This window comes from Lagopus leucura, unplaced genomic scaffold (assembly GCF_019238085.1).
Source record: "Lagopus leucura isolate 7727_CA_CO unplaced genomic scaffold, USGS_WTPT01 Super-Scaffold_100159, whole genome shotgun sequence".
In the NCBI taxonomy this organism is placed as follows: Eukaryota; Metazoa; Chordata; class Aves; order Galliformes; family Phasianidae; genus Lagopus; species Lagopus leucura.
The window spans coordinates 22,948,124-22,976,006 of record NW_024962335.1 but is presented as its reverse complement, the minus strand read 5'-3'; the positions used below and the strand labels follow the sequence as shown (position 1 = coordinate 22,976,006).

The 27,883-nt window shown below is 49.5% G+C and overlaps 2 protein-coding genes across 4 annotated transcripts in view; one reads left to right on the top strand and one right to left on the bottom strand.

Moving 5' to 3' along the window:
- Positions 1-23,700, bottom strand: part of LRTM2 (leucine rich repeats and transmembrane domains 2) — a 60,938-nt gene extending 37,238 nt beyond the window's left edge. Inside the window, exons 1-6 of one of the 3 annotated variants that reach the window (XM_042890325.1) lie at positions 23,142-23,700; positions 13,200-13,330; positions 11,694-11,852; positions 6,765-7,355; positions 4,180-4,671; positions 411-1,244 (exon numbers count right to left, since the gene is read on the bottom strand). In XM_042890325.1, coding sequence (XP_042746259.1) covers positions 4,217-4,671; positions 6,765-7,355; positions 11,694-11,760 — 1,113 coding nt within the window. In that variant the 5' untranslated portion in view covers positions 11,761-11,852; positions 13,200-13,330; positions 23,142-23,700 and the 3' untranslated portion in view covers positions 411-1,244; positions 4,180-4,216. Of the gene's footprint in view, positions 1-410; positions 4,672-6,764; positions 7,356-11,693; positions 11,853-13,199; positions 13,331-23,141 lie in introns of those variants that run through there. The other 2 variants (XM_042890326.1, XM_042890324.1) reach the window with 2 other exon arrangements.
- Positions 1-27,883, top strand: part of CACNA2D4 (calcium voltage-gated channel auxiliary subunit alpha2delta 4) — a 114,508-nt gene that overhangs the window by 68,614 nt on the left and 18,011 nt on the right. The window contains exons 27-28 of the mRNA XM_042889971.1: positions 26,723-26,784; positions 27,740-27,754. Coding sequence (XP_042745905.1) covers positions 26,723-26,784; positions 27,740-27,754 — 77 coding nt within the window. The remainder of the gene's footprint in view (positions 1-26,722; positions 26,785-27,739; positions 27,755-27,883) is intronic.

Here is a 27,883-nt window from a genome sequence, read left to right as displayed (position 1 = left end):
GTTCTTACACTAGGGATTAATTTGGCCCTTTCTACTTTTATGTAATGAGCTGATTGCCACAGTATCTTATCCTTGTTACACAATCGCCCTTGCCTGGCTGTGTCCCTGGAGCTGCCTCTGTTTGTTTCCAGATCCAGGGTCTCACCTTGACTGCCTGCGTGTTCAGTCCTTCAGCCTCACCCTGACTGCAGACAGATGCTTGCCAAGGGCTTATGCTCATAGCATTTGCATGTGTGCATGTATGTGCATGATCACTCCAAGTTCAAACAGTGTGTATAGGGAAGCATATGCAGATAGGGAAATTCAGAGGCTTTTCTGTTTAGCTGATTGCATCCCTGCAGTGTTTTCCTTATTGGTGAAAAGAGGAGGGGGAAAGTTGCTATCAGAGATCTCATTTAAACAAGAAGGAGCATAGGAAAATACATTCTTTATTATTCTTCTGTAACAACAAGCCAGAAATATAATATACCTTTAAAAATTTTCTGTCTCATGCCAAAGAAACCTCCATTCAGTCGTTTTAGAAAATCTTGTTGCTCTCCCTCAAACAGTAACAAAAAGAAAAAGAAATTACAAGTGCCATCTGTTCCCTGCAAGAAATGTGCCTGCCTGTACCACAGGTGGGTGTGTGAGGCCAGGGGGCTGCAGGGAGCAGGGTTGATGTTTTTGGTGGGCCTGCCAGGCCATAAGGAAAGCATGCCTGCCTCAGAAGACCATTCCCTGAGGGCAGGTACCTGCTCTTGGCATTGGTACCCCTGCCTGCAGCAAAGAGTGCATTTACTGATGTTCCCCCATGCCTGCAGGAGCCCCCACTCCACACACCAGAGGAACACATTTCCTGGGCGTAAGCACTGGGAAATTACAGGGAGCACTGGGGCTCATTGTGTGCCTGGCATCCTGCAGGAGAGCATAATTTCTGACCCTGTCGGACACTGTGTTCCCTAGAGATGCTTGCTGACAGTGAGGGCTTTCCAGGTGTGCTTGGAAAGAGTAAGAGCCTGTTTGCCCGTGGTACAAGGAGGTAATTTCCCAGTGAATCCCATTACTCTGCTCTGCATGAAAGAGGACGGGTCCTTGTCCTTCCAAGTATGATATTTGCTTTCCAGTGGGACTCCCCATAGCATTCAGCCTTCATGTTTCTCAGCAACATTCTTTTCTCCCCTTTCCTGTCTTTCTCCTTGGTGGATTTCTAAACACAGCGGTCCCTTGTCTAGGGTTGAGATGAATCCAGAGTTTCTGCCTTATAACTGAAAACAAAGAGGAAAGGATGGGCAAGGTCATCATCAGCCCACAACACGAAATATAGAAAATGTTATTAGCAACAAATTAAAATTTGTCGGGACAGGAGGATCTCACAGGGAAGGTGCAGAGAAAGGAGGATTTCCTCCTTCCCCAGCCCCTGCCTCCCTCCTACTCATTTTGCCTCTACTCTATCCCCCTAAAAACAATTTCATTCTCTCTCTTGCTCTCTCTCTCTCTCTCTCTCTCTCACACACACACACACAAACACACATATATAGATCCCATTGGTTTTGTGCAATGTTTCACTGTTATTTGATGCAAGTAAAATATAGATCTATAAATATACCGCTCTGACTCAAGTCCCATTTCAAGTATGATTGCGGAGTCCAGTGTGGTAAAGGGAGAAGTTCCCCTGAGAGGGAGATTGGGGGGGATTTGGATTCAGCAGGCAGAGTCTAGTCCCGGCTTGCTGGGAATGTGGAGCAGCAGTAACACACATAAGGAGTCTGCAGTGCACCAGTTCTGCCCTTCAGAGAGGGCTATGGTTGCAGCAGATGGGATGGTTTGTGTGGCTGTACAGTGTGCATGGGAGAAGAGTCCTTCCTCCTCACATTTTGCCAGCCTCCCTCCTCCTCCTCATCTTCCTCACGAGCAGTGTGCTGAGAGTGGGAGTGCGATGTGTGCCCACGCTGGTGGGTGGACAGTTTTCTCCCAGTCCTTCTTCCAGGGTAGCCTGGTCTTCTGCTTCCTGAAGAACATCCTCGTCTGTCCCATGCAGCCCTGTATCATGCTTAACACAGTCCAGAGCATCCTGTCTCTTTGCTTCTGGTGGCCCTGGTAGACCAGAAGGAATTTTGCAAATCCAGGCTTTTATTGAAGACTTGTCATTGCATGCCCATGGGTCAGTACAACCTGTCTGGGATCAGGAGGGGGTAGGAGTTGGTATGCATCACTCCCATGGGGACCTAGCAGCAGCGAGCAGGAGGGCTGTGAGATGTCTGAAGGCTTCGGGATCCAGCTGGAGCAGGAGGGAGAGGTGAGGTGCCCTGGCAGTGCCACCTGCAGTGCCTGCTGGCCTTTGAACAAGGGTGACTCGCAAAGTACCCTGCCAAGCTGGGCTCGCTGCCAGCTTGTTTCCTCATGGCAAGGATCACACCATCCACAGGCACTGTGGATGCACGACCTCTGGTGTCATCTTCCTAGCCCAGGAATACCCACTGTGATGGGTTAGAGCAGGTTACCATGGCAATGTGCGCTCTCCCCTGGAGACAGCATTTTATCCACTTCCAGCAATACAAAATGAGTCCTTATGTTGAGTTTCCTTCATTTTTTCCTCTCTCACTTTTTTTTTTTTTTTTTTCCTTCCCTGTCAGTTTGAAAAGAGCTGAGACTAATAAGAGGCACTGCAGTCTGAGGGCTTTAAAATCTGGTTGGGGGAAGACACTCTGCATGAGAGCAGCAGTGAGTGCAGTTGTGTATGGGCATGCTCACGCAGCTATAGCTGTCAGTGAGCACAATGGTGATGGTGAGGTGAGAATATGTGGGCTATGCTGTATGCCATGCCAACTCCTTTTCAGGCTCTCCCACCTGTGCCACGCTATGGTCTAGATTTCAGCCTTTACCTTAAGACCCTCCAGAGTTGTGCCCCTCTCTCCAGTTGCCCAGACACATTGCCCTGCTTTGTGCACTGTGCTCTTCCCTCTGCTAGTAATGTCAGCTCTCAGGTTGTTTCTTTTTCTCCCCTTCAGCCCACACGACCCATAGCAGCAATCATACTGCCTGGACTGGTAAGCCATGTTCTCCACTTCCTGATGGCCCACATCTGCTCTGTCTACCAGGCATTTCCAAATGGAGGCTTCATATCTTTGCTTTCTCCATCTATCAGAGAATACATAAAATGAATAACAGAACTTCCTTATTTTTCATGCTCTGCATTTGTTTCCACTGACTCATGCTGTAACCTTAATAACTCTACCTCTCTGTCCTCTCCTCCCCATTTTCACCAGCTCCCTACTGTGGCTGAGAAGTTTGTGTTAGCTCCTCAGTGGCAGACTTTGTGCATTTTGTCCAAAGCAGAAGATACTGCACACTGTTACAATAAGACTAAGCTGCAGTGGCTAGATGGATTCATGGCTGCATGCACAGGGCAGATCAGTATGTGCAAATGGGACTCTGGATACGCAGACATAGTGTCTGCTTGTATGGAGCTGAACAGACTATGTGTGTGCATTCGGATCACAGTGAGTCAGGAAGCATGTACAGGGGGATGGCTCTCTCTCTGTGCACCTATAATGGATGATGAGGCAACTGGCAGATTGGGTGCTGGCTGGGAGCAAGAAGAGGAGCTTTGTGCTCTCTGGCAGCGTGTTAGAGTGATTTAGGTATCTTTTCACCTTTAAAAGTGAGAAATGAAGCCTCTCTCTGACTGTTGTCACCCCCAAGGGACCCTTGATCCCTTCTGATGTGCTCTTGGGCACACTATGGGCAGCAAGTTACAGTCACAGTGCAGCAGTGACCCTTCCAGTGAGGTGTGGACACTTCTGGTCCTGCTCCTCCCACAGACTTTCATAGAGCTGCTCTCTCTGTTTCCAGACAGCTCTTGGTGGGATACAAGACAACTCAGGACTGAGGCTGAGAGGATGACACAGGTTCCCAGAAAGTGCCAGCTGTCTCCACAGCAGGCATGCGAGGGAAGATCTGTGCGTGGGCATGAGGCACAGCAAGCACTCGAGGTCTGACTCTACTTTATTTGTCTGGGCCCAAGGGTGAAAGGGCACAAATGGGCCCGGGGCAGAAGAACAGAAATTAGAGTCAGATGCCCTGACTCCCCAGAAGCATGTTGCACTGCTTGGGTGAGTGGAACAATAGCACAGTCTGTCTTTCTGTCTGGGAAGATGTATTTTGGGAGGACCCCATGCTTGCTTGACTGCTCTCAGGTACCTTTGTTCATTGCTGTCCCTTCCTTCCTAGAAGAGTCTCATGCCACAGAAGAGATTTGTTTTTGCTCTTCATGTTCACCCTCTGTGTCACCCATGAGCGGCTGCCTCTTCTTCAGCTCCCGATGATACTTGGCCATGAGGGAGGCGTAGATGCAGCCATAAGCGGCCGCCACCACCATCATGATGCAAACAATGCCACAAACCACCCCTGCGATGATCACAGTGCCAATAGCCCGGCGTACGCTCACAGGCCGGTATCGCTGTTTCTGAGGGCATCCCACGCTGGGTTCCACTTCTGGTTCTGGGCCTGATTTAGTTTTGGAGGGAGTCGGGCTTCCTTTTGTGCAGGGTGGGCCAGTATTGTCCAGCACAGTGGAGCTGTTTTCATCATCCAGCTGTGAGCAGTAGTTAAACATCTCCATGGGCACCATTCGCATATCCTTCCCTTTCAGCTCCTTGGGCAGGGTGCATGCCAGCTGATCGATTTTCCCACCTGTCCCAACAGAGATAACAGGAGTGAACCACAGCTTCATCCTGATGCAGAGCTATGGCATAGCATTTATGGACAATGGAACTAGATCCTCAGGTGAGATAAAGTTCCTATGTCTCCATTCACTTCTGTCCTGCAGAAGTCAAGTGCAGCAGCATGATGGTTTTCTAGTGGAGGACTGCTTCAGTATAGCTTTGAGGCCATACAGAATCACAGAATCATTAAGGTTGGAAAAGATCATTAAGATCATCTAGTCCAACCATCAGCCCATCCCCACCATGCCCACTGACCACATCCCTCGGTGCCACATCCACATGGTTCTGGAACACCTCCAGGGGGAGTGAGACCACCACCTCCCTCGGCAGCCTGTGCCAATCCGTCACCACTCTTTTTGAGAAGAAATTTTTCCTAATATCCAACCTGAACCTTGCCTGGCCCAACTTAACATCAGTACCTCTCATCTTAAATATAATCCAGTCCCTCATGTGTGAATGCATTACTGAGTAAACAGAATATTCAGAGATCTTCTCCCTATCCCAAAATGCAGCCACAGTCTTGCACAGTATGTATTTAGAGTTCAGGGCTAAGGCTGAAGTTAAGATGAGCTGCAGGCCTCCAAATGCTACCAGATCTGCAGCCTTCTGAAGGGTGGAGAGCAGCAGCAATGGCTGCACCTCCATGCACCAGGCAGGTTGATATCCTTTAAAATGATTGTTCTGATTGATTTAGAGATGTTTTGCATGCCGTAGGCCTCCATCAAGGGAATGGCTTGAACCATGGCAGGATACTTCTACCTAGATGGAATTTGACAGTAGGGCTCGTGATGCTTGATATCTGTGTAGGCATCTTTAAGACCAAGATGTGAAAGCCCTCTGAAACCATCTATTAAGTCAGTCTCATGCTTTATACTGAGTTATATAAATGTCAGCAGAATCATTTTAGAAAGGGGGAAATTAAAGAAAAAGACAGGGCCAGGCTCTATCTTCTCAAAATAACAGATTCACAGTACCATCTTCTAACAACTAATCCATTCCCCTCTTATGGAAATAGTGACAGATGTTGAAACAAATGCTTGAGTGAGTTTGGGCAATTTCTTTTTGAGGGAAAAACAACAACAACAACAACAACAACCAAACAAACCAAAATCTCTGTGTGCTTTTTATGGACTGTGTGATATGACAGTCAAACAAAACAAAACAAAAAAAAAAAGAGAGAAAAGTGGCACTCATATGCTTGTTTGATTCTGCTCACACAAATGCATATTTCAGACTGCAGTCTAGCCATAGGCATAGATAATCTCTTTGCAGCATGGCTGTGATCAGCAGGGATGTGACAGCTGACTGCTGCTATCCACATGATTTGAGACCCTTTCCTGCTCATTGGCTGCACTGACAGAAGGTCAGGCCTTCAATCCTGTAAGATGTGCCATTTTACTGTGAGTCGCAGGTCCTGAAATTATCCTTCAGAATTCCTGCAGCGTGATACAGACTTTTCTAACCTCCAAGGATAAGCTGTAAATACAAACTTGTCAAAAAACACTGATTTTGAAATAATGATTTAGGGACTGACATATTAAGTCAAGTCTTTGGATTTGCCAGTATTAGTTGTAATATTTTCCAAAACAACACTGTTCCCATGGTTCTTTTGCTGAAAGCAGACCCAATGCTTCGCAGCCAAATCCAGCCTGTAGTTCTCCCAGCCTAAGGAGAAGACCTGGATAGTTGTTTTCAGGTTTGAAAAGCATTTCTTCTCTTTAGGTGCAAAGGGTTAGGGGAACTTATAATCCTAAAGTTTCGAAGTTATTTGAGAACACTACTTTCCTCTCAAAGAAAAAAAAAGTCATCTTAGGGATTCAAAACAAAATGAGGAACTAGGGAGCCTGAGGCTGCAGAGGATTCTCCAGCCTGGCAGCATTATTTTATGAAGATGCATCAGTGTTATGCTGTCAGTCAGCTTTATCGCACTGTACTCTTGCTCCTTGGCTAAGATCCAGAATTTAGGTTGTTCTGATCTGCCAGCTGTGTCTGCTTGCTTTTCCTCCCTTCTCGTGGCAAACTAACACCTGCCTACTCCGCTCCCTCTGCGCAAGCACCTACCTCGATAGGAGAACCACTCCATCCAGTGCTTGAAATCCCGCAGGTTGCAGTCGCATTCCCAGGGGTTGTCCCCAACCTGGAGCTGCTGCAGGCTGGTTAGCGGCTCAAAGGTCACCCTGTCCAGGCTCTGCAAGCGGTTCGACCTGAGCGAGAGGGAGCGGAGAGCAGGCAGGTCATCAAAGATGCCCGAGGGTATTTGGGCCAGGCCGTTAATGGAGAGATCCAGCTGGCGCAGCAGGGCCGTGTGCTGGAGAAGATCCTTGTCCAAGGCCCGGATGCTGTTGTTCCTCAGCTGGAGCTCTGTGAGGTTCCCCAGGTCGCTGAAGATGTTCTGTGGGAGCTGATCCAAGAAGTTGTTGGATAGATCCAGCCTCTGCAGGGCAGAGAGATTGGAAAACACTGGTCCCGGCAGAATGCTGAGTTTGTTGTTGAGAAAGAGGAAGGTCCTGGTGTTCGTGGGGATGTCTGAGGGGATGGAAGAGAGGCCCAAGCCACTACAATCCACTTCCAGGATACCACTGTTACACTTGCAGGAGGAAGGGCAGGCAAAGAAGGACTCTGCAGCACACAGTGACAGCCAGCAGCCGAGCACTGGGAGGTGGATAGCAAGGGAGAGGGAAGAGAAAATGCATATTTTAGAACAGTGCTTTCCCATCCTCAGCCAGCACCGCTCTGTACACAGCTACAGCCACAGTATGGCCCTCACAAGGGTACTCCTCACCACAATGAACCAAGGAAAAGGAGCTTCCTCACAGACAGATCCTTCTACTGCTGGCCTGTACCCTGCTAGCATGAGTTTCTCGTGAGCCTTTATTTAATTAGCAAGCAAATAAATATCCTTCCAGTTTCACAGGACATTGTGTCACAGAATTTTAGGGTTGGAAGGGACCTCTAGAGATCATTGAGTCCAATCCCCAATGATACCACATGACTTTGCTGCCAGAGAATTCAGAAGAGAAAGGAACAGAGAGCTGTAAGAGAGGTTACCTCTGATAAAGGACAGCTATTTTGAAATGTCAGAGCTGAGAGAGGGAAGTCAGTGCAATATACTTAAGAAGTTCTACTTTTTAAAGAAGTAAGCATGTTAATAAAAAGCTTTTAAGGAAAATCAAAACAAAACAACCTAAATCTCAATTTCACTCCTGCAGTTTGTGTCATGGTCTTTATGACATCAGACCCAAGTCCAAGTTAGTCTCTAAATCAGCTTATCATTTGCTCTCCACATCTACAGCACATTGTGCGGGCCTTGTGGAAAAAGACTTTCTTATGAATTAGATTAACTTACAAAGGGATGACCAAAGAAAGCTATTAGCAAATAACAATGAGACACTAAGCCAGCAGGCACTTTGTATGTGCCACTGCTCTCAAAATAGTTTCCGAGTCCCACAGCAACAGCCCCATAAGCATCTTTAACCAAAATTACTCATAAGAGTAGATGAGGAACAAATTCCAGACTTGTAATTGAAGAATAGAAAAAAGGGTTAGCACACACTCTCTTTCTACTCAAAGGTAAGGTTGGATATTCCACAAGATAGCATTTTTTAGAGCTGTTCTGGATCCCTGTTCCAGCAATGGATTCAGATCCTGTGAGAAGTGTCAGGGCTGTAGTTGTCACCCCTTCCTGGGAGCCAGTGACTTTTAAAACTCTCATTTCTGTGACAAGGAAGCATCAGCAACAGAAAAGCAAGCTTTGTGCCTCCTGTCGTTAGAGGAGTGGGAGTTATGTTTAAGCAGACTGTGTAAAACATTTGCATCCTTCATCCCAATTCCTTTTGTGAAGTTGAGATTAATTGCTTCAGTGTGGGAAGCAAATTCAGCTCCCTTGCTTTTTTTAAGGTGATGAGTTTGAGCATTTGACTAAAACTGAAATAAGTTTGTCTTTGCATCATGCCCTACCACTTTGCTTCAGAGAAGTCACTTGGGCTTGGTAGTCGTTAGCAATGAATGGTAGCAAAAATTGACGCATTTGTTGTCTTGTTATTCTTTCCTGGGTTGAAAACTATGCCCTGCCTGCATTCCCTCTTTTTCATCAAACAATCAGCAAGTATTTTATTTTTTGTCCCAAGGGGAATTCTGAAGAGACTGTCACAGGCCAGGTAGCTGATGGACACCCAGACTGGGGAGAAGCTCTGTCTGGGACAGGTCTGCAGACAGGTCTGCTTCTCCTCTCTTCCCTCATGCCACTGTTTCTGGAGTTTAGTCAGCCCCCATTGCCCATTTTATGTACCAACGCGGCTTCTTTCAGTGATGCTGCCTTCATACTTGAATCCTGTCATCCTGTGTCAGTTCTTTTTGTGTTCCTGGTGATCCTTGTGAGAATTGGCATATTTTTGGACTGACAGCCTAAGGAGAAATGTGCAATTTGGATGCTAAGCTATGTAACTTTATTAAGGACCAAGGGATGAATGTTCAGAGAGAATCTCTCTGCTCTTTTTTTTTTTTTTAAATCCATCTTTTCACAATTCCTTCAAGAATTTTTTCTTTTTGCTCTACAATTGAGATCTCAGGTGTACATCAGCCCAAGCCATGCCTGCCTGCTCTTTTAATGACAAATATAGAGCATTACAGTAAGGTATAGCGAGATCTTTACCCTGAGCACCTCTGCGCTTTCTTATCATGCAAACGTTGGGGTCAACAGCAGATATTGACATGAAAGCAGATCATAGCCTGTGAACTGGCACAGTGCAGGTACTGCCTGGCTGGGTGATATTTAATTCCATTCAGAATACATCGCTCTCTTGTTGTAGGAAGAGAATTAAAAGAATGAGAACTAGAATGAGGAAGGGAGAGAGCCATGAGTCACTCGAGTGACCCTGTCTTTTCCTGAATGCTTAACAAAAGTACACTATTAATAATAGATTGACAGCTGTGATGATGAGATAACTCTTAGCTTCTTTGTATACTGAGAAAGGCAAAAGCAGACTGTGTAAAGCTATACAGGTAGCCTTCTGTTTGGGGCTTATCTCCCCAAACACCTACCCACTGCTGGCCCCCAACCACTTGCCTCTGGGGTGCTGACAGTGGTGAATAGGAACATAATCTCAGGCAGCTGGCTGTGGTTGTTCAGGAAAAGCACTTATGCCAAGTTTCTGCAGCCATATAGGATGTGCCAAAAAAGTCTGTTATTATCCATATTCTGCTTCATTCCAACACCCCTGCCATGGGCAGGGCTGCAACCCAGCAGCTCAAGCTGCCCAGGGCCCTATCTGACCTGGCCCTGAGTGCCTCCAGGGATTTGGGGCACCCACAGCTTCTCCACAGCTGTGCCAGGGCCTTACTGCCCTCTGAGTAAAAAATTTCCTCCTAGTATCTAATCCAAATTTTCCCTCTTTTAGTTTAAAACCCTTCCCACTTGTTGTATTGCTATCAGACAGTATAAAAAGTTGGTCTCCGTTCCTTCAAGTACTGGAAGGCCACAATGAGGTCTCCCTGGAGCCTTCTCTTCTTCAAGCTGCTAAAAAAAGCCCAACTCCTTCAATTTTTTTTCATGAAAGAGGTGTTCCAGCGCTTCAATCATCTTCATGGCCCTTCTTTGAACCCATCAGCTCCATGTTTTTTTGTGCTGGGGGCCCCAGGCCTGGGTGCAGTACTGCAGATGGAGCCTTATAAGAGTAGAGCTGAGGGGGACAATCCCTCCCATTCCCCGCTTGCTGCCCCTCTGTTGGTGCAGCCCAGGATACTCTTGGCCTTCCAGGCTATAAGTGCACACTGCTGGCTCATGTCCAGCTTTCCATCCACCAGAACCCACAGGTGGGGCCAACTTTTCAAACCTAAATGTACCTCTCAGCCTGGTTTCATCATTTCCTTGGAAACATTCTAATAAAATCATAGAGAAGAGAAAGTCTGATTTCATTTTCAGTCCTTGCAAGAGATGCATCTACTAAGATGTGAGCAGAGACCAAGAAATGGCTACAATGCAGCTTTACAGGGAAGAGAGGGAAGCAATAGGCAGAACCTGAAACTCTCTTCCAGCCCTGCAGTAGGATGAGCAGCATGTGTTTTTGTGTTAGGTGAAGATGAAGTTACTTTGTGAGGTGTTTGGTGACTCGTGTAGGTGGTAGAAAGCTGATCCAGGAATATCAGATTAAGTCAAGATTCAGTAGTATTCATTGTAAATAATTCATACAGCATTCTAGTCTGTGAGGATGGATTACAAAAATGCCTGTTTCTTGGATAAATAAATAATTCTCTCAGCTTCTTACAGCGACTGTCCCGAATTCAATCAGGAGGGCAAGCAGGAGGGAAACTATGGGCCTGAGCAAGCAGCAGTGACAGGCACTCCCTAATGTCCCCAGGAGCTTCTCTGCAAAACAGGAACATCCCCTGAAGCCCCACATCACTCTGACAGTTCTGCTCTGCACTCAGGGGTGCTGCAGCAGATGTCTCTGTCCACTGGGAAGATGCAGATGCTGAACTTTTACAATTCAATTTGAAAGATATTTTCTTTATTTATTCTTTGATTTTCACTGCATCTGGCAGTGCCCAATAGGAGAATTCTGCATTTGCATCCTGTATTCCCTTCTAAATTCTGTCATGACTTCTGCCATGGGGAACTGGGAACTGTGCTCGGCAGCCTACATACAAAGCCCTGCCACAGCGAGGAGGCTGCAGCTTACAGGATGCTGATCTGAGGAGTGTTCGGGTGGATCTGTGTGCAGTGGTATCTGTCTTGCTGTTTCTCACCTGTCAGGCCCACTGGAATTCAGAAGCAATCATCACACACTGTCCCACTTTAAGCCCATCTTCAGCTTTAGAGTCTCGCTCTCCCTCCCAGCTAGCCTGGCCTCTAAAGGAATCAGGAATTAGTTCAAACATCTCCATTCTTAGCTGTCCCTCTCCCCTATTCTTAACCCTGCTGCGACCTATTTTCTTCCCACTCCCTTGACAAAGAAGATCATTGTACTCAGTACCTGAGTAGGCATTACTTACGGCAAGCTTCCTGCCACCTCATGAGGGACCTGCTCCTCCACCGGTGGCTGGCACTCATAGGCAGCATCTTTGTCCTCTCCAGTGCGCCTTCACATCCAGCGGCCAGCCTGGCGCTCGGCCCCGGGGTGCAGAGTGACCTTCAAGCCTGCCCACCTGCTCCTGGTGGGGAGAGCAGAGCAGAATGGGTGGGATTCGGTTTCTGGCACTGGACATAGGGCTGGACTCATTGCTATCCTTTCCCATCCCCAGCTAGAGTTTTGCCTTTCGGGCACCAGCCCTGTTTCAGAGGAGAGATGGCGGATGTTGCAGGAGGCGCAGCAAGAATTCACCTTTCCCCTCTCACTACAGAAATAAGGCCTGATTCTCATAGGTGCCAAAGAGACAAGCCCGTGCTCGAACAGCCTGCTGCTGCAGCTCTGTGAGCCCGACATTCAAGGTCATCCTGATGCATGGCTGAGGTGACTCTGCCAGGACAGCTCCCCGCCACTTGCTGCCGTGCCGGCTGCAGCCACCTGTGCATCCCCTGTGCACGCTAGGGACTGACAAGCAGCTTCTTCCCCCTCCCCCCCCCTCCTTTCTTCCCCCCTCCCCTCCCCCCCTCCTCCCCCTCCAGCATCTTCCCCACCAGCGTCCTCTCTGTTTCAAGGTAAAATGGATGTGATGTCTAGAGCAGGGCTGGGCAGCATGGGGATCTCACTGCAGTGACTGCGGGAGCTGAGGAGCCTCGGAGGGGAAGGGAGGGCCTGGGGTGGGGGAGACTGAGTGGGAGTGTTGAAAAGAAAGGAATTACGGCTTAATTAGAAGAAGGAAAAATGCTCAGTCTAATTAGAAACCCAAAGACCATAAACTCTCTCCTGACAATAGTGACTGACAACAGGTCCCCCCTTCTCTCCTGCTTCCCTCTCGGATAGCTGCGGGCAGGAACAAGGGGAACACCGCAGACCCTCCCTACCCCAGGTGCTCTCTGACATGCCCTCCACAGTCACAACATCACTCAAATGGATGCATTTCTACCAGGGCACAGAGCAAACCACCCCTCATACCCCTGAGAGGCTCTGACAGCCTCCATGGTTATATTTCAGCTGGGCGCTGTGCTCCCTCTGGGACACTCTCCCCATGCACGTGCCCTCCCTCAGGCTTCCGTGATGGATTTATTCTGGACAGGAATGTAAACCACCGGGAAACATTTAAATCAGCATCTTGGTGAGAAAGACAAGCAGGCTCAGTGCCTGGTCTCATGCATTTTGCAAGGCTGCTCCGATCGCTTACTGAATGCACCAGCTAGATACAGACCTCTCACAGCACCAAAACCAACCCACTCCAGCCCACCACAGCCCCCCAGCAACTCACAGTGCCAGGCTTGCCTTCCAGCAATCTCTGCTGGAGGAGAAGGCTCAACAAGGAGACTTCCAGCGTCCCCCGTGCTGATGGCTGTGTCCTGAATGCCACCCTGAAGCCTCCCATCTCCAGGAGCAGTGAGGATGATGAAAAGCCGCCAGCACTTACCTGGAGGGGCTCTGCCCACAGTCACTTCCACCTGGCTCCCTGGGCACCGCACGGATGCTGCCGCTTCCTTCCCTCTCCCTCTGTGGCTTTCACTCCCAGCAGCAGGCTTTCCTTGTGCTCTATTTAACTCCCTACAGCACAGGAATAAACAGCAGAGTTAAGCTGACAGCCACAGAGCCTTATCTAGCTGCCGGATAGTGAGAGCCGCTCACTTCCAAATCCTGTTGCCGACTGATCGCGTCCTTGCTTTCAGCATCATTCAGGGGCTGCCTGCCACGCTCTGTCTTTCCCTCTTCTCCACCTTCACTCCATCTAACTTTGTCTGGGTTATAGATAGCTCTGTTCCTTGCGCTCTTGCCTTTTGGCTCTGTTTTGTAACACCCCATCTGTATCAGCTGGCTTAGCTCCAAGCAGGGGGGCTAGGCTTTGGGAAAAAAAAACAACAAACCCAGCTTGCTTGGGTGCTTCATGACACCGTGATCCCCCTCAGCCCAGGCCCCCTTTCCATCCCAGGGCCAGGGTTTCCCCCTGCCTGCTGCTTCATTCCACCACGCCAACCCCAGGCAATGCCGAGGTGCTGATAGCAGCACTGCATACCCAAGATTGGTGACAGGGTCGGGGTTTGTACCCCTGGTCCGTTCTGCTCTGGATGGCAATGTCCAGCTCCCACATCCATCCCTGGTACCTCACAGGCGTCTCTTCCAATGAGACAGTGCCAGGGCTCGAGCACCGAGTGCAAGGTGGGAGGAGCAGCAGTGTATAAATAAGCCCTCTCCCTATGTTTAGAATTTATTGCAGTGCATAGTGATTAACACCTGTTCAGGCTTTAATGCTGTCTACTGTGCTGCAACATGCACAAAGATGGAGGTACTTCGATAAACCCATGATTATTTTCAAAGCATGTCACACAAACACAGTACTCTCTGCCCTACAGATTTACATCCACACCTTTGCGCATTCATATGTTTCTAAGATTTAAAAACAAATACCATCATATGCTTACGCAGACATAGTTGCTAATCTAGCTTGCATTTACAAACATGTCCATAGAGTTGGGCTTGCACGTGTACTTGGGACTCTTCTGTGACCCATATTCATGTTATCCGTGTCTTGCATGAAACTGCCTACTTCTCCCAGCATAGCATCTGTTCAGGGGGCAGAGCATGAGATTTGGAATAGGTAGGGGTTCCTGAATGCCTAACTGAAAGGGCCAATGAGCTTCTGCATTTCTCCTCTGAAGTCACGTGTCTATGGTAAATGCAGCACTGGCAACTTCATGGTCCTGGAACAACCTGGGACCTGCCCGCACATCCGGACTCCCCAGAGCTTCACCAGAGCTGTCTGGCTGCTCTTAGCCTTACAGCCAGGGACTTACCCAGCAGTGAGGACTATGCCAGACCCAGGAGTGCCCCAGCCCGTGAGGAGAGGCACAGTGCCATCCATTCTGAACTGACGCGGGACTGACTGGAGCCTAGCGATGGTATACACAGCTGCAGCTCTGAACACTCTGAAGATACCCAAAGGCTCTACAAACCCAATGTTAATCTTTCTCTCAGGATTATTGGATGAGTTCTTCACCCTGGAAAAACCTGTCAGCCAGTTCCCCTCTGCTCCATGGGACACTGTCCAGAGCTTCCTTCCATGTGCTTAGAGCTGAATCTCTTCTCCAGATTCTGGAGGAATGAACAGCAGAGCCTGCAGGGCTGATGACCTTTGATTCTTGCCATTTGGTATAGGACAGTAAAGCGCAACTTTTTTTAGTTTCAGCTCAAAGCAGCAGAACGGAATCATCCATTTCTTGCCGTGGGCTCCAGAGGCCAAAAATACACTGAGCTGAAGTGCCACTTGGACATTTGGCCTGCTGTCAGACTTCCCAGAGGACTCTAATGAGGATTCCCCTAATTAGCTTAACCAGGGAACTTTACTGCTGGGGGGGTGCTGGGGACATTTGTAATGACTCTCCAGTGCTTGCCAGGGCATAAAAGGTACAGCAGAAAGTGTCACTGTCTGGTGCTTCCTTCTCCCTGCCCAGATACCAGTCATGTTTGCAGTATCACTTCAAAGCCTTGGCTTTGCTAAGCAGGATCCTAAGGAGCACACTGTGATGGTGAGGGGGGCATCTGTTGACTGCATCCAAATACTGCTTTAGTATCTTCCCAATTCAGCTTCACGAATGACTTTTAGCATGACAGTAAGTATTGCTGCTGTTATTTTGTACTTAATGAACCCCAGAAACAAAGTTGTGGTCAGAGCCAGTAGGTAGATGGACAAAATTATCCCATCTTCCAGCAGGTACATGAAGGCTATAGAGACAAGTAATTGTCCCAGCACGTCACTGGGATGAGCTAGGGTCACAAGCAAGGCCCACAGCCTCTGTCTCAGATTCTACCTCCCTGTCCTTTGTACTAACCCGAGCTTGGACCATGGCTTGGGGATCAGACTCCTCTAACAGACTGGCTTACTGGCACTGGCAGGGCATATGGGTGACCTATATTAAAAAAGGGTAGGTTACAGAGGCTATGACAGATGCCAGTGATAAATTACCAGAATGCAAGCAGACGTTCATCCCTCCCCCACACTCTCCCTGATGAATGATGGCAAAGTCCCCTCCCAGTGCTGAATTGCTTTAGGCTTTATCAGAAAAGCACCAAGGCAAGGGAGGGCATGGGGTACACTTAAAGAAGATTATCTCCCCCCCTCCCCCTTTCCTGTTGCTTTTAGGTTTTGTGTTTTATTACTGTTGCCCATAATGAAGGGGAACAGTGGTACCCTAGAGCCCAGTGATTAAAGCATGCTGTCCTGTGTCTCTTCCTCCATCAGTACTTGGAGGATGAGAGTCTGTACAGAAGGAAGGGAGACACATCAGCCATGTCATCTGATTGCAGCAACTGCAAGTTCATTAAGCAACCTGGTTGATGAGTCCTAGTGGGAAGCTGCACTCTTCTGCAGTACCACAAGTGAGTTTAGGATGGACTGTATACGATACCCATTCTTTATCCCTCCACTGACCTGGGTCAGCTCAGCAGTGAATTCACACTGAAACCCATTGTCTCAGCAGCTCCTCATTTATTGTTTATTTGGATTGCAAAAACACCCAGACTTGGCAGCCAAGCTCAGCACCACTACAGAAACATACAGTGTGTCACTGCCCCAGTGTGCTTATAAGCTAAATAGCTGGGGGCTTCATTTCCAACACTTGCTGATTTATTAACACAAGTGTTCAGGATTCATTAGTGTTGTACTGTCACACTCAATGGAAAGCACATTTTAAATTCACACTAGAAACCCAGCTGCACAAGAAATGGTGCTATCTGACTTGCAGCAATTGATCACAGCAAAGCAAAACACCTCATACAGAAAGCTATAAAGTAAGTAGAAAGCATGCAAAACCCACTTTGTTGTAAGGGAATCTGTCACTTTCCTGACTTAGTGTGAATAAACCTCACCCTATTCACTGGGATGTGATGAGGTCAGAGATCTTCTGATCTTTGAGATGACAGTGTGTAGGCACTTCTGAAATGCAAATGTGATTGTTGTAAAACAAACATTTCCTCCCCAAGGCTACCAAGGAAGGTCAGTTTTATTCTCATTTTATGGAGGGGAAAACCATTTTAGAGGTTATAATGGCTGCTGAGTTTAGCTGTTGGAGTTTCAGCTGCCCAGCTCTTGGTACTTTGTCATGACCCTACATCAATTCCCAGCTTAGGATTTTCAAAGCTGCCAAGTGCAGTGATTGCTCAGAATTGCGTGGACTTGTGAATGCTCTTCTGCACTGCAGAAATGTGTGGGTCTTATCAAAGTTACACAGAGTAAAGGAGTTTTGATGGGGCTTTCCCACAGTTATCCAACAGACCTGTGCCAGAATCAGGAAAGGAGCCAAGTGTCTTGATTCCTCATCCTGTACCTGAAACAGGAGACATTATTTGCATCCAAAGTCTTCCTGATCAATGCACAACAAGGAGACTGAGGAGGGTCAGAGGGGCTGAACCCAGGGCACCAAGCCTCATTGAACCATCTGAGAAAGCACAGAGCATCCTGAGGGGAGCCAGGGGGCAGCATCATTGGGGAAGACCCAGATTGCAGTGAAGAAGTGAAATTCCTTGGGAGTCTGTGGAAGCAGGTGGGGAGACCGGGATATCCAACACAAGAGTGACAGGAAAGTCCCAGCAAAGCAAGAGTGTGGCATATGGAGGAGGCCCGGAGCAGCAGCAGGAGGAGAGCTGAGGGGGCAGCTGGCAGGAAGAAATCCAGCCATGTGTGTGCCAGCGTCTTCTCTGAGCGCGACAGACCACGTGCGTGCTTCCTTCAGCAGAGCGCGGGCGATGTGCAGGGAAGCGGGTGAGGAGTGGGAGAGGGGCTCAGCAGAGAGACACGTGAGCTGGCCTCCCAGTTTTCCTCTTTTTTTTTTTTTTTTTTAATTTAAAATGTGTATTTTGTTCTTCTCTCACTGTTGGCAAAAATTGATAACCAAGTGAGATGTGGAGGGGGGTTCTGCCTGAAGACTGAGATAACATTTTCTGATCCAGCTGGGAACAGTTGGCTGTGGGTGGTGGCTTGTCACCAGCTCTGCCAGTTCTAATCCAGATCCCAGTTTTTCTCTCAGCTGTGAAGAGCGTTCTCTACAACTTTAATTTCCTGCAGGGGTTAATCCCATGGTCAGTAATAGCTCAGACCCCTAATCCTCCCACTCAGCCCTTGCAGAAGGACTGCAGCCTCTCCCAGCTCAGCAGATCGGAGAGAGGCCCAGTTTGGCTCCTGGTTCCATTTCTGTACCTCGCAGGTGTCCTTCAGTTTGCTGGCATTTCGAGCACTGCACTCCCTTCCTGCCAAGCCTGATGGGTGGTGGGTGGGCAGCTTACCCCACAGAGAGCCTCCAGGAGAGAAAAGGCGATTCAGTGGGAGAATCCCAGTGCTGTGCTGCTCATCTCCCTCCCCACCCCACACATAGATACCTTCCACGTTTCTCACTTGGATGGTACTCTGAAATTGAAATTAATCCTTTGTTGGTTTTATTCCACTTGTGTTCAAAAAAAAAAGAGTTTTGGCCCATGTTTGAGAAGGATTGTCGGGGCTCAGAAATCTCAATATGACCCAGTCCTTTCCTTAGATCTCTTATTAGGAGCAAAGGATGCAGTGAGTCTGTACCAGGGAAGTTGCCAGCCAGTCTGAAATGAAAGATGTATTTACATGCTCAGAGTATGAAATGGAGGTACATCAATTTAGCAGCCAGATAGGAAAATGCAAGTTTCATTATCAACCCTTCACAGTTCTGCCTCTGGGCAGATGGACATCTGTCAAATAGTACAGCCAGACAGCCAAGTCAGTGGGCCTCCAGATCAGTTCCAAGAAACCTGTTACATCTTATCTGGACCAAGGTACTTCAGTTATAAGCCCTTCTACCTATGCTTCCCAGTCAGTACAGTCAGATGAGGTTCGGCAAGCCTGGGTGCTGCCATACATACTGAACGTCCCACACCTCCTTATCTGCAACCGCTCTTATCTGCAGTAGCCCAGGAGCTGCTTTTGCCTTTTTTCACAGTCTGCATTCTGAAATTGGTCAGACCCCAAGCTCACTGACCTTCCTAGTGCTTGCTTCACTACTTTTACTTCTGGGAGCTGAGATACCACAAAGTGAAGAAGCCAGAATGATGGAAGATCGCTGCCACCCAAGCTGCTGAGTGTCACTCCCACTTTTCCTCCCATTGCACCCTGTCTGCAGGTCCATGGCTGCAGTCCTTTAGAGTCAGTCCATCAGCTGCAAGGACAGTAGCTTCCTACTCGGTGTTTGGAGCAGGAGGAGAGAGAGGGGGCAGCAAACACAGTGGGGTGAGGGAAGGAGTTCACTGGTGTCTCACTTCACAAGCTCGTGCCCCTGGCGTATTCCTAGGGGTAGGGATCAACCAGGCATGATGATCCGTGGTGGGGCAGAGCATGAGATGCCAGCAGTAAAAATCCTCTCTGCTCTTACCGTAAGGGAATCGGTGACCCAGCACACACACAGCTCCTGGCAAACCTCCCAAGGAGCGGCTGGCTCTCATTGTTCACACATGATGCATTTATACTGAACTATGAAGGAGACCTTTTGCTGATTTCTTTTTCTGCCTTAGTGAATTGCATGGATCTGTTTCACTTGGTTGCCACTGTGGCCCCAGTAATGCAGTGTTGCCTGTTAGACTGGCCTGGAAATCTTAACCATCATCCCCCATCATCCTCCCAGATCATGCAGGAGGGATGTCCCTGCAAAGTCATCACAAACTACACAGGGTCTGAGGATACTTGAGGATCACTGGGACACACACTCTTTACAAGGTGGGAACATTGCCCACAGCTCAGGACATGGTGACAGCTATCAGAACCCAGAGCTTCACCTCCTCGTATGCATGTGGGCCTGCAGAGCACAGCCCCATGCTGCAGGGCCTGCAGGGGCTGGAGGATGTCTTAGGTCTGAGGTGAATTTAGTTTTCTGCAGCTATAGAACAGATAAGGGCATGGCAACATTCACATCCCATCCATATTATTGGATGCAGGGCAGGGCCTACTTCAGACCCTCTGTCCTCACATGGGCATCTCACAGCAAAACCTCAGCTTTGCAGAGTGGCCAAAGGGAGCTTCCCAACTTCCTCACAGCAAGGAGGGGCACAGCTGCGGGGCCTGATTTCAGGCTGCAGCCTTTGCTTGGAGTTCAGGCATGGATGACCGCAGTGTGAATTTGGGGTTCAAATTGTCCTGTGATGGCTGTGAGGCACTGCTCTCTACAGATCCCTAAAAGAAGGTTATGCTGAGGTGGGATCAGCATCTTCTCCCAGGTAACAGCGATAGGACAAGAGGGAATGGCCTGAAGTTATGCCAGGGGAAGTTCAGGCTGCATATTAGGAAACATTTCTTCTCTGAAAGAGTGATAATGCATCGTCACAGGCTGTCCAGGAAGGTGGTGGAGTCACTGTCCCTGGACAGTGTGTTCAAGAACCATGTGGATGTGGCACTGGGGAACGTGGTCAGTGGGCTGGCGGTTGGACTAGATGAGATTAGAGGTCTTTTGTAACCTGAATGATTCCATCATTCTATGATTCAGTGCATAAATATACATTATATATGTCTTGTTTTCCTATTCATAAAAAAGTCAAGAAACTTATTTTCATTTTTTAAAAAAGGCTGTATGAAAAAATATGCCACATGGTTTGCAAAGCCAGTACCTAAATGAGTTAATTATCTGCACAGACTTTATTCAGCCATTCATACAAATATGCATGACAACATAGCCTTTGCCCACCCCAGCAGGTACTCCTGCTTTTTTTTCACAGGGCTCCGTGCCAAACTCTGTACAAACAACACATGGTACTCAGGCTAACAATGAAGATGTTGTAATAAATAAGGCTATTTTTATATGGACAGCTCAAGATATTAAACTGCAGTTTTGGCAACTGGCCACAGTCTGTACATTCCTAATTTTGTGGGTACCCCACACAAGACCCTAGGGGCCATTTTGCAGAACTGCTGAGTACTCACAGCTGTTTTCCAAAATGCTGGCAGCGTAGCCAGCAAACTGGTACAGTCTGAAGGAATTAGTGGCACTGGGAGCCAAGACGCCCCAGGATCCAGTCCTGCACCTGCTGCTCCTTCCCTGCCTAGCTAAGGGGAAATCTTCATCTCCCTTTTGACAGCAAGCAAATAACCATCCTCATGCGTCATCAACAACTTAAATTCTCTATTGTCAGTGAGGCAGCTACAGCAGAGAAAGTCTTCAGAACACCACATGACAATGCATGATGATGTATTGACTGAAAGGCTGGGATGTCAGGCAGTAAACAAACAAAAGAGGCACATGCTTAGCTGTTCCAAAAAAATAACAGTCTCCTGCTTCCCTCCTCCAGCACCATCAGTGCAGCTCTTGAGCGAGGCAGCCTTGTGAGCATGCAGGGAGATGGTACCAGGGGCTGCAGTCCAGCATAGACAACAATCTGCTCTGAATGCTGACACCTCCTAGCTTTCAAGTGCTTGTTTTAGCAATATGAATAAAACTGTATTTCATGTAATCCACAGCTCGCAGGTGAAGTAACCTTCCCTTTGGTCTATCCAAAATGCATTTGAACTGGTATTTAGACATGCAACTCAGTTTTAGCATCCCCCAAGACACACAGAGCATTCTTGCTAGCCAGCACTTCAGTACAGCCACCGCAGGAATCAGGTGTGTGTTGGGAGGTGTTTCTTGCAGCAAGGACAGGAGCAGCCTGGGACACTAGCCCCAGTTTCTTCCCACTGACAGCCAGAACACATGTGGTGGTGTGGCACTTTGGAGCACTACCCAGCTGCCAGGAGCATCCCAGTATGGTCATCTGAATTACTGCTTGAGCCACCCAGGGCTGGGACAGATGTCAAGCACTGTGAGCAGCTGCTTGTAACCAAACATGGCAAGTGAGGGAAACTCGATCAGCAACAGGCGGGTGCAGATCAGTCACTGCAGACCTGCCCAGACACTCAGCTCCAGGTCTCCTCGTGGCCCACTGCTGCTGCTGCCCTCCCTGCTGTGCTGGAATCACGCTTCTGCTTTCCAGAGAGCTCGGCAAATCCTTTGCATTGGGGCTGGAAGAGCCAGAAGAGGGGCAGGGAGCTGGAGATACCCAGGATGAGTGCACCTTGCTAGCATGTGCCATTCACTTTGCTGGAGGCAAGGGTAAAGCCATAATCCAGCATAAAAATTATGTAAGAGGACTTCCCCCCTTCTCCTTGCAAACTGCCCCTCTGCTGAGGATTTACCATAATTCCTCCGAATGGACAAGATACGCCACAGAGCCTGTACTGATGTCTGATGGGGAGACAACTCCCTCAAGCCTTTTGCTCATGTGGAATAATTCCCTCGCAAATGTTGTTTGCCCACAGCGGTTAGAGAGAGATCCTCCCCCCGAAATGGGCCCAAGTGACAAAGCTCAGAAAAAAAATGCCCTGTGATCCCAGAACGGCAGCCCGCCTCCTCCCTGCCAGCCCGTTCCCTGCTCTGTGACAGGTCCCTCTGAGCCTCCCAGGGCTATCTTCCAGGGTTCCTTTCCCTGTGTGGTGCCCCACTTCTGCCACAACAGCTCTTCCTTCCTCCTGCCATCTTCTGACAGATCTGCACCTTAAATCCTACTTGCCCGCAACTGGGATGTGCTGGGGCCAGCACATTTGGTTTCCCCCCAATGATACAAATGGTGGTCCTGAGGCATAGTTCTTTGGCTGTAGCCTCTGTCAAGCACAGCAGAGAACTGAGCTCACACGTCTCTCTTGCTTAGGGTGAGAGGCGGTGGCAGCAATGTGCTGGGCAGGCAGTGAGAGGAGGGGGCAGGATGCCCTGTGCACCATGTGTGTGTGCACGTGTCGGTTCACGCATCCATATGCACACATACATGCACGCTACCACTCACACATAGTCTTCCCACCACAAGCAAAATCTGTTGGAGGCTTCCGCTCATTTTAGACTCAGTTCTCTCCCCCTTTTCTCCCAAGCAGAGCTGCTCTCAGAGGCAACACTAGGAAAGGCTGTAAAGTTCCCCTATGCTATATTTTTTGCCCTTTTCTCTTTAAAGTTCAGAATCCCAGGCTCAGCCTGCTGGATACAGCTTGGCACTTATTTTTGGGTATGCTGATGGTAGAGCAGCCTCCGCCTCATGTCAGCAGATATGTCCCTGAGCTCTGCCTGTGGAGTTGTACACGCACACACACATGCACCCACATGTATGCACAGTATCCCAAAGCACGTTTGCTGAATGCTGGATCTGTCACCTACCCAGTGCTGGTCTGGGTACATTCAGTTGCCCGCACTGAACTGGGCTAAAATCAACACCGTTGCCCTTCAGCTTCACGTTAACGACTCTGTGGCCCTCCCCAGGGAGGTTGGTTCCGAGAGGCAGCCCCACCGATCTCAGGTAGGCTGGGGAGGACGCGCGGCGGGGAGACGGCTCTACTTACAGGGACAGACGCTCCTCTGAGACACGGGGCTTTTCCAGCGCACCCTGGGCAATCCCAAAGCAAATCCAGCAGAACGTGCCTTTTCGCCCAGCAATCTCAGGGAGGGCTCTAGTTGGCACGGGCTCGGTGGCCAGAAGGCCAGCTGGCCGCACCACACGTGGGGTTGAGGAGCCGCGCACTCAGAGGGCAGCCTGGGGAGCGAGCTGTAATCCCCTGCGAGCAATAAATAGAGGGAGAAAGAGCGAGCGGGAGGCGAGAGAGGCTGAGCGCAGGGCTGAGGGTACATCGGCAGCGGCAGCACGGGGACGCGCACCCGTGGTGCCGAGGCATCACTCAGCCGGTGGGCAGGGTCCGATCCGGATCAGCTGGAGGAAGGGACACGGGGGTTTTCCATCTCTCTCAGCCTATCCTGGGGGAAGAACCGTCGCTCGCCTTCAGCCTCACCATCTTCCTCTTGCCACCTCGCTCCTTTCCCTCCCCCAGTGCAAGGGGCCGAGGGGGGCAAGGAGGTGCCAGCTTGGGGGTGAGGCAGATTGATGCGAGTCGAGAGGCTGCAAGAGGAGCTCTGAGCCGGGCTGGCTCTTCCCCGCCTCCTCTCGATGTGATGGCTGATCACAATGAGCCGGGGAGAAAGGCAGGCGAAGGGAAACCTGCTGTGTTGGCTGTGCATACTGTGGGGATGAGACACCCAGTGGGGGGGACACCAAGGGGCTCAGAGCGAGACCCCCTTCCATGAGTGCTGCGGAATGCAGGGTGTGCGGCTCAGGGACTTCACCAGGCATGGCTGGGTACATCCCAGCCACTGTCACCCCTCCGTGCTGGGATGGAGCATGTCCTGGCCTCTGCTCCCAAGGGGGGCTTAGGGAAAACTTGACAGGGGGACAGAAAATGGTTGTAGTGAGGGGAATGGTGAAAGAGGGGAGCACTGACACCCGCAGTGTGCTCCTCTGGATTGGGGGTGTGGTGGGGAGCAGGTCAGACAGGATGGCACTTCGATTCTAGTGGGTGGCAGCTCTGCCCATGGCAGGGGGCTGGGACTGGATGGGCTTAAGGTCCCTTCCAATCCAAGCTGTTCTATGGTTCGTTCTGTGATTCTAAGTTGTGCTTTCCCCTGCCCACCAGCCTGCTGGTGAAGGGGCACAGGAGGGACCCAAACCCAAGCCCCTGCCTTGTGGGATGTTCCGGGCATCCCACTGCACTCCCACACCCATCCTGCCAAAGCCAACCCCTTCTTGCTGGGAGCTCCAGCGGCTAATGTTTGCCAGGCTTTGCTGATCCACTTCTGTGTGATTTTGGCTTTTTGCTATTTTCAATGTGTCTTGAAGTTATTTTTTAAATAAATTTTTTAGCTGATTTTCTCAGACCTAATGGGGCAGCTCCTCTTCTGGCTTGGAGGTGGAGAATGGGAATATTTCAGAGATAGGGAGCGGGGAATACAGTGGGAAATAAAGGCTGCCCAGGCGTGTCCTTTCATTGGAAGTACAGTTTTTATTTAAGCATCACAGCGGTCACCATGAAAACAGGTTCTGAATGGCAAGGTACATCTTGATAAGCGGTCCCTGGGATGTATCTCACAACTCTTTGTGGCGCCTCTTCGTGACGCGGCAGGCCAGAGAATTAAACCTTGAGAAAAGCTCGTTATGAGAGCAGCATATGGATGATCAAAGAGACAGGCTGGAGAAGGCAGACAGAACGAGAGACGGCAGAGGATGAGCTAATGAGGCAGACATGCTCGGTGAAGGAAGAAGCAGGTGGAGGGGAGGCTGTTCTCTCCACACTGAACCAAGAAGCTGGTAACAGCGAGTGCTGGCCAGGCCTGCAGGTGGGAAGCTGCCTGCTGCTAGGTAGCTCCTCAGCGTGATGTAGCACCAGCTCGATATGCAAGCATGCAGCATGGCTTGTCCCTGGGTTTTGTTTCATTGCTGGGAAACTGGAGGCGCCCAGGTTATTTGTACGTTGGTTGGAATAAAATGATTTGCCACGGTCCCTCCAAGGACTTCAAGGCTGTTGCTGCGCAGTACACAAGGCCATTTGCAACTTCATGGCCTTGGATCTTTCACTCCTGCAGCACACACTCTGCAACCAGACCAAAAAGGGCCCTTAGCCATGTTTCAGTGGGAGAAGAGGGTCTTGTTCTAGTCCTCTCCCTCTCAGCTGAGCTGTCCATCCATCCACACCGGGGTGATGAGGAGAGGTGGTACCAGGCAGGAGCATGGGGCAATCCTTCCGCCATGGCTCCCTTTGATGGGTGCTTTGCAGACAGGCAAACCTGACTGCAAATTCAGAAGGGGACAGACCCTGCAGCTCAGGCTCTGGATGTGCTGCTCCTGCCTGCTGGGCAGAGGCAGGGATGGCAACTAGGGGCTGAGGTCCCTCAGAAGAACACTTCGGGGATAGATGTTCCCACCGGCAAAAACATGAGCCACTCAGAGTGTCTGTGCCCTGCAAGGTTAGCTGTGTTGGTGTCAACTCCTCTTTCAGTCTCATAAAACCTATAAGGCCTGGATAATGCTTGGTGGCACTGATGTGATCTGCTGTGATAAGGGGAATAGCTGTTTCCTGAGAAGCTATAAAAGAGAATGAGGAAACTCAAGTGAGAGCTGTGTCTTGTCTAGTTTGTGCAGTGCGGGACTTAGGACTTAGGGCAGCTGTACAAAATCATTCTTTTCCCCCAGTCACTGGCAGTCAGAGCTGTTCTGCAGCAGGGTAAGGGGCATACACATGAATGGGATTCCATAATCTCTGCGAGCAGTGGGACTGTGACAGGAAGGGCTCTGACACTGCTACAGAAGGCAGAGTTGCCACGATATGGCTGTGACCCTGCTGGTGCCAGGCTGTGTGCGTGCTGCATGGAAATTACCACCACGAAACTCTGGTTTTAATTCATACCCATCCAAATGAGAGCATCAGATCTCAGCATCAGAACAGCTGTGTTGTTCTGTCAGGGAGACCCTGCCTGGCTTCTTCCAGTGTGGGGCTGTGCCATGCTTCAGGAACATGGTGCTGGGAATAGAAGAGCAATTACGCTGAGAAATTAGGGTGCACTTCATTAAGAAACACAAACTTCTTGGAGTGTGCACTGGGCTGGGCTGGGGTAACACTGCAGTACTACCCCACATGCTCTCCTCAAGGGGCATTAGTGGTTTTGTGCTTTTGAGGTGGCTTAAGAGCCATTTCAATCACTGTTGTTTCCCCCTGAGAAGGGGGAGGTTCGCATCCCTTCTTCACGCTGCCCTACTTTTTGCTGATTGATACTGGGTTGTAAGGAGATGAGACAGGGAGGATCAGAGCAGTCCATTCCAGCTGGACAAACCCACAAAGGGCAGAGATGAAAGTGCACAGGCTCTCTCTGTGTTGTTTTTTTAGGGGGATGTTGTTTCAGTGGTGGTGTTCTCAGTTTGTAGGTCGGCAGTATTCAGCAGGAGGGAGGTGTCAGTGCCTCAGTGTAGCAGCCAGCGTCCTCCTCAGCCCTACCTTGTTAAAGCCTTGACTCTCAACTGCAGTCTGTTTAGCACTCCTCTCCTAACTTAGTCTTTCTCTTTCTCACACGTTCCTCTTTTCCTCCTCCCCTATTCCCATAGCGGTGGGTGTGCAAATCAAGCTGGAGTTACTCCAACGCAAGTTCTGGATGGCCATGCAGCAGGTAGGAGCATCACTGAGCGTGCAGGCAACGCAGTGCTCTTGGTCAGCTGGGCCAGGGCTGCAGTGCATCATGCACAGTGGTGGTATCTTCATAAGGGCTGCAGTGAAATTCATATTAAAAGATTTTGAAAGTAGATTAGTTGGAAGCCACACGTTTCCCTAATCCTCTGACAGCACTAATGCCGCCTGAGCCCCAGGTCTGCTCCATAATCACTACGGTGATGGTGTCAGCATCCCAGCCCAGCATGAGATCTGCTGCATATGACATTTAATTGTGGAAACATGTCTCTGCTCATCCTGCCTTTCAGAAACCTCACGGAAATCTGAAATTTCAGGAACATGGGGGAAAAAAAATATTCTGTCCTCTTTTATCATCTTGATGATGGTAACAAAATGCTACGAGCTTGCCAAAATACAAATGATTTGCTGCAGGGATAAAGTTTCAGTGTTGTGCTCATTCTGGACCCTTGCTGCGCCATGAGGAAGCTGTCCTCCTCTGAGGGGCAGAAGAGGGGAAACCCCATCCTACTAACACCGGGGGCTTTCCTCATGGGTTTTGCCACTGGCGGGGACAACAGACTCTGGGCTGGAGCAGCATGCAGTGGACATGCTCTTGGTGGTCAGCAGGGAAGAGTCAGAAGGTGAGGGCTGGGAAAACAGGGGGCTGGGAGGGTACTCAGGAGGCTGGGTAGCAGGAGGCAGAGGCACCCCATCTCTTGCAGACCATACCCATGTGGCTCAAACACAAACATGGGCACAAGCCCATTTCAGCTGTTTGAAAATAGGGGTGCTTATGACAGAAGCTGAAAGGAGGCTTGTGTTCCAAGCACCTGTACAACATGGTTGTAGGAAAAATCCTGCCAGGCTTCCTGTGACCATAGACTGACATGGGCAGTACTAACAGCTCTGTTTTCTCTCTCCTGCTGCCCTGGACATGCTGCAACGGCTGCCCCCAGCCCAACGATACCGATGTAAGTAGGCACTGGCTGGCATTGCTGAGTACACTGGGTGCCAGTGCATGAAGGTCATGGTGTGCAGGGGGTCTGAGGGTCATTCTGGGGCCTGCAGTCAGGGAGACGGCCCCAGTCTGTGTGTCCCAT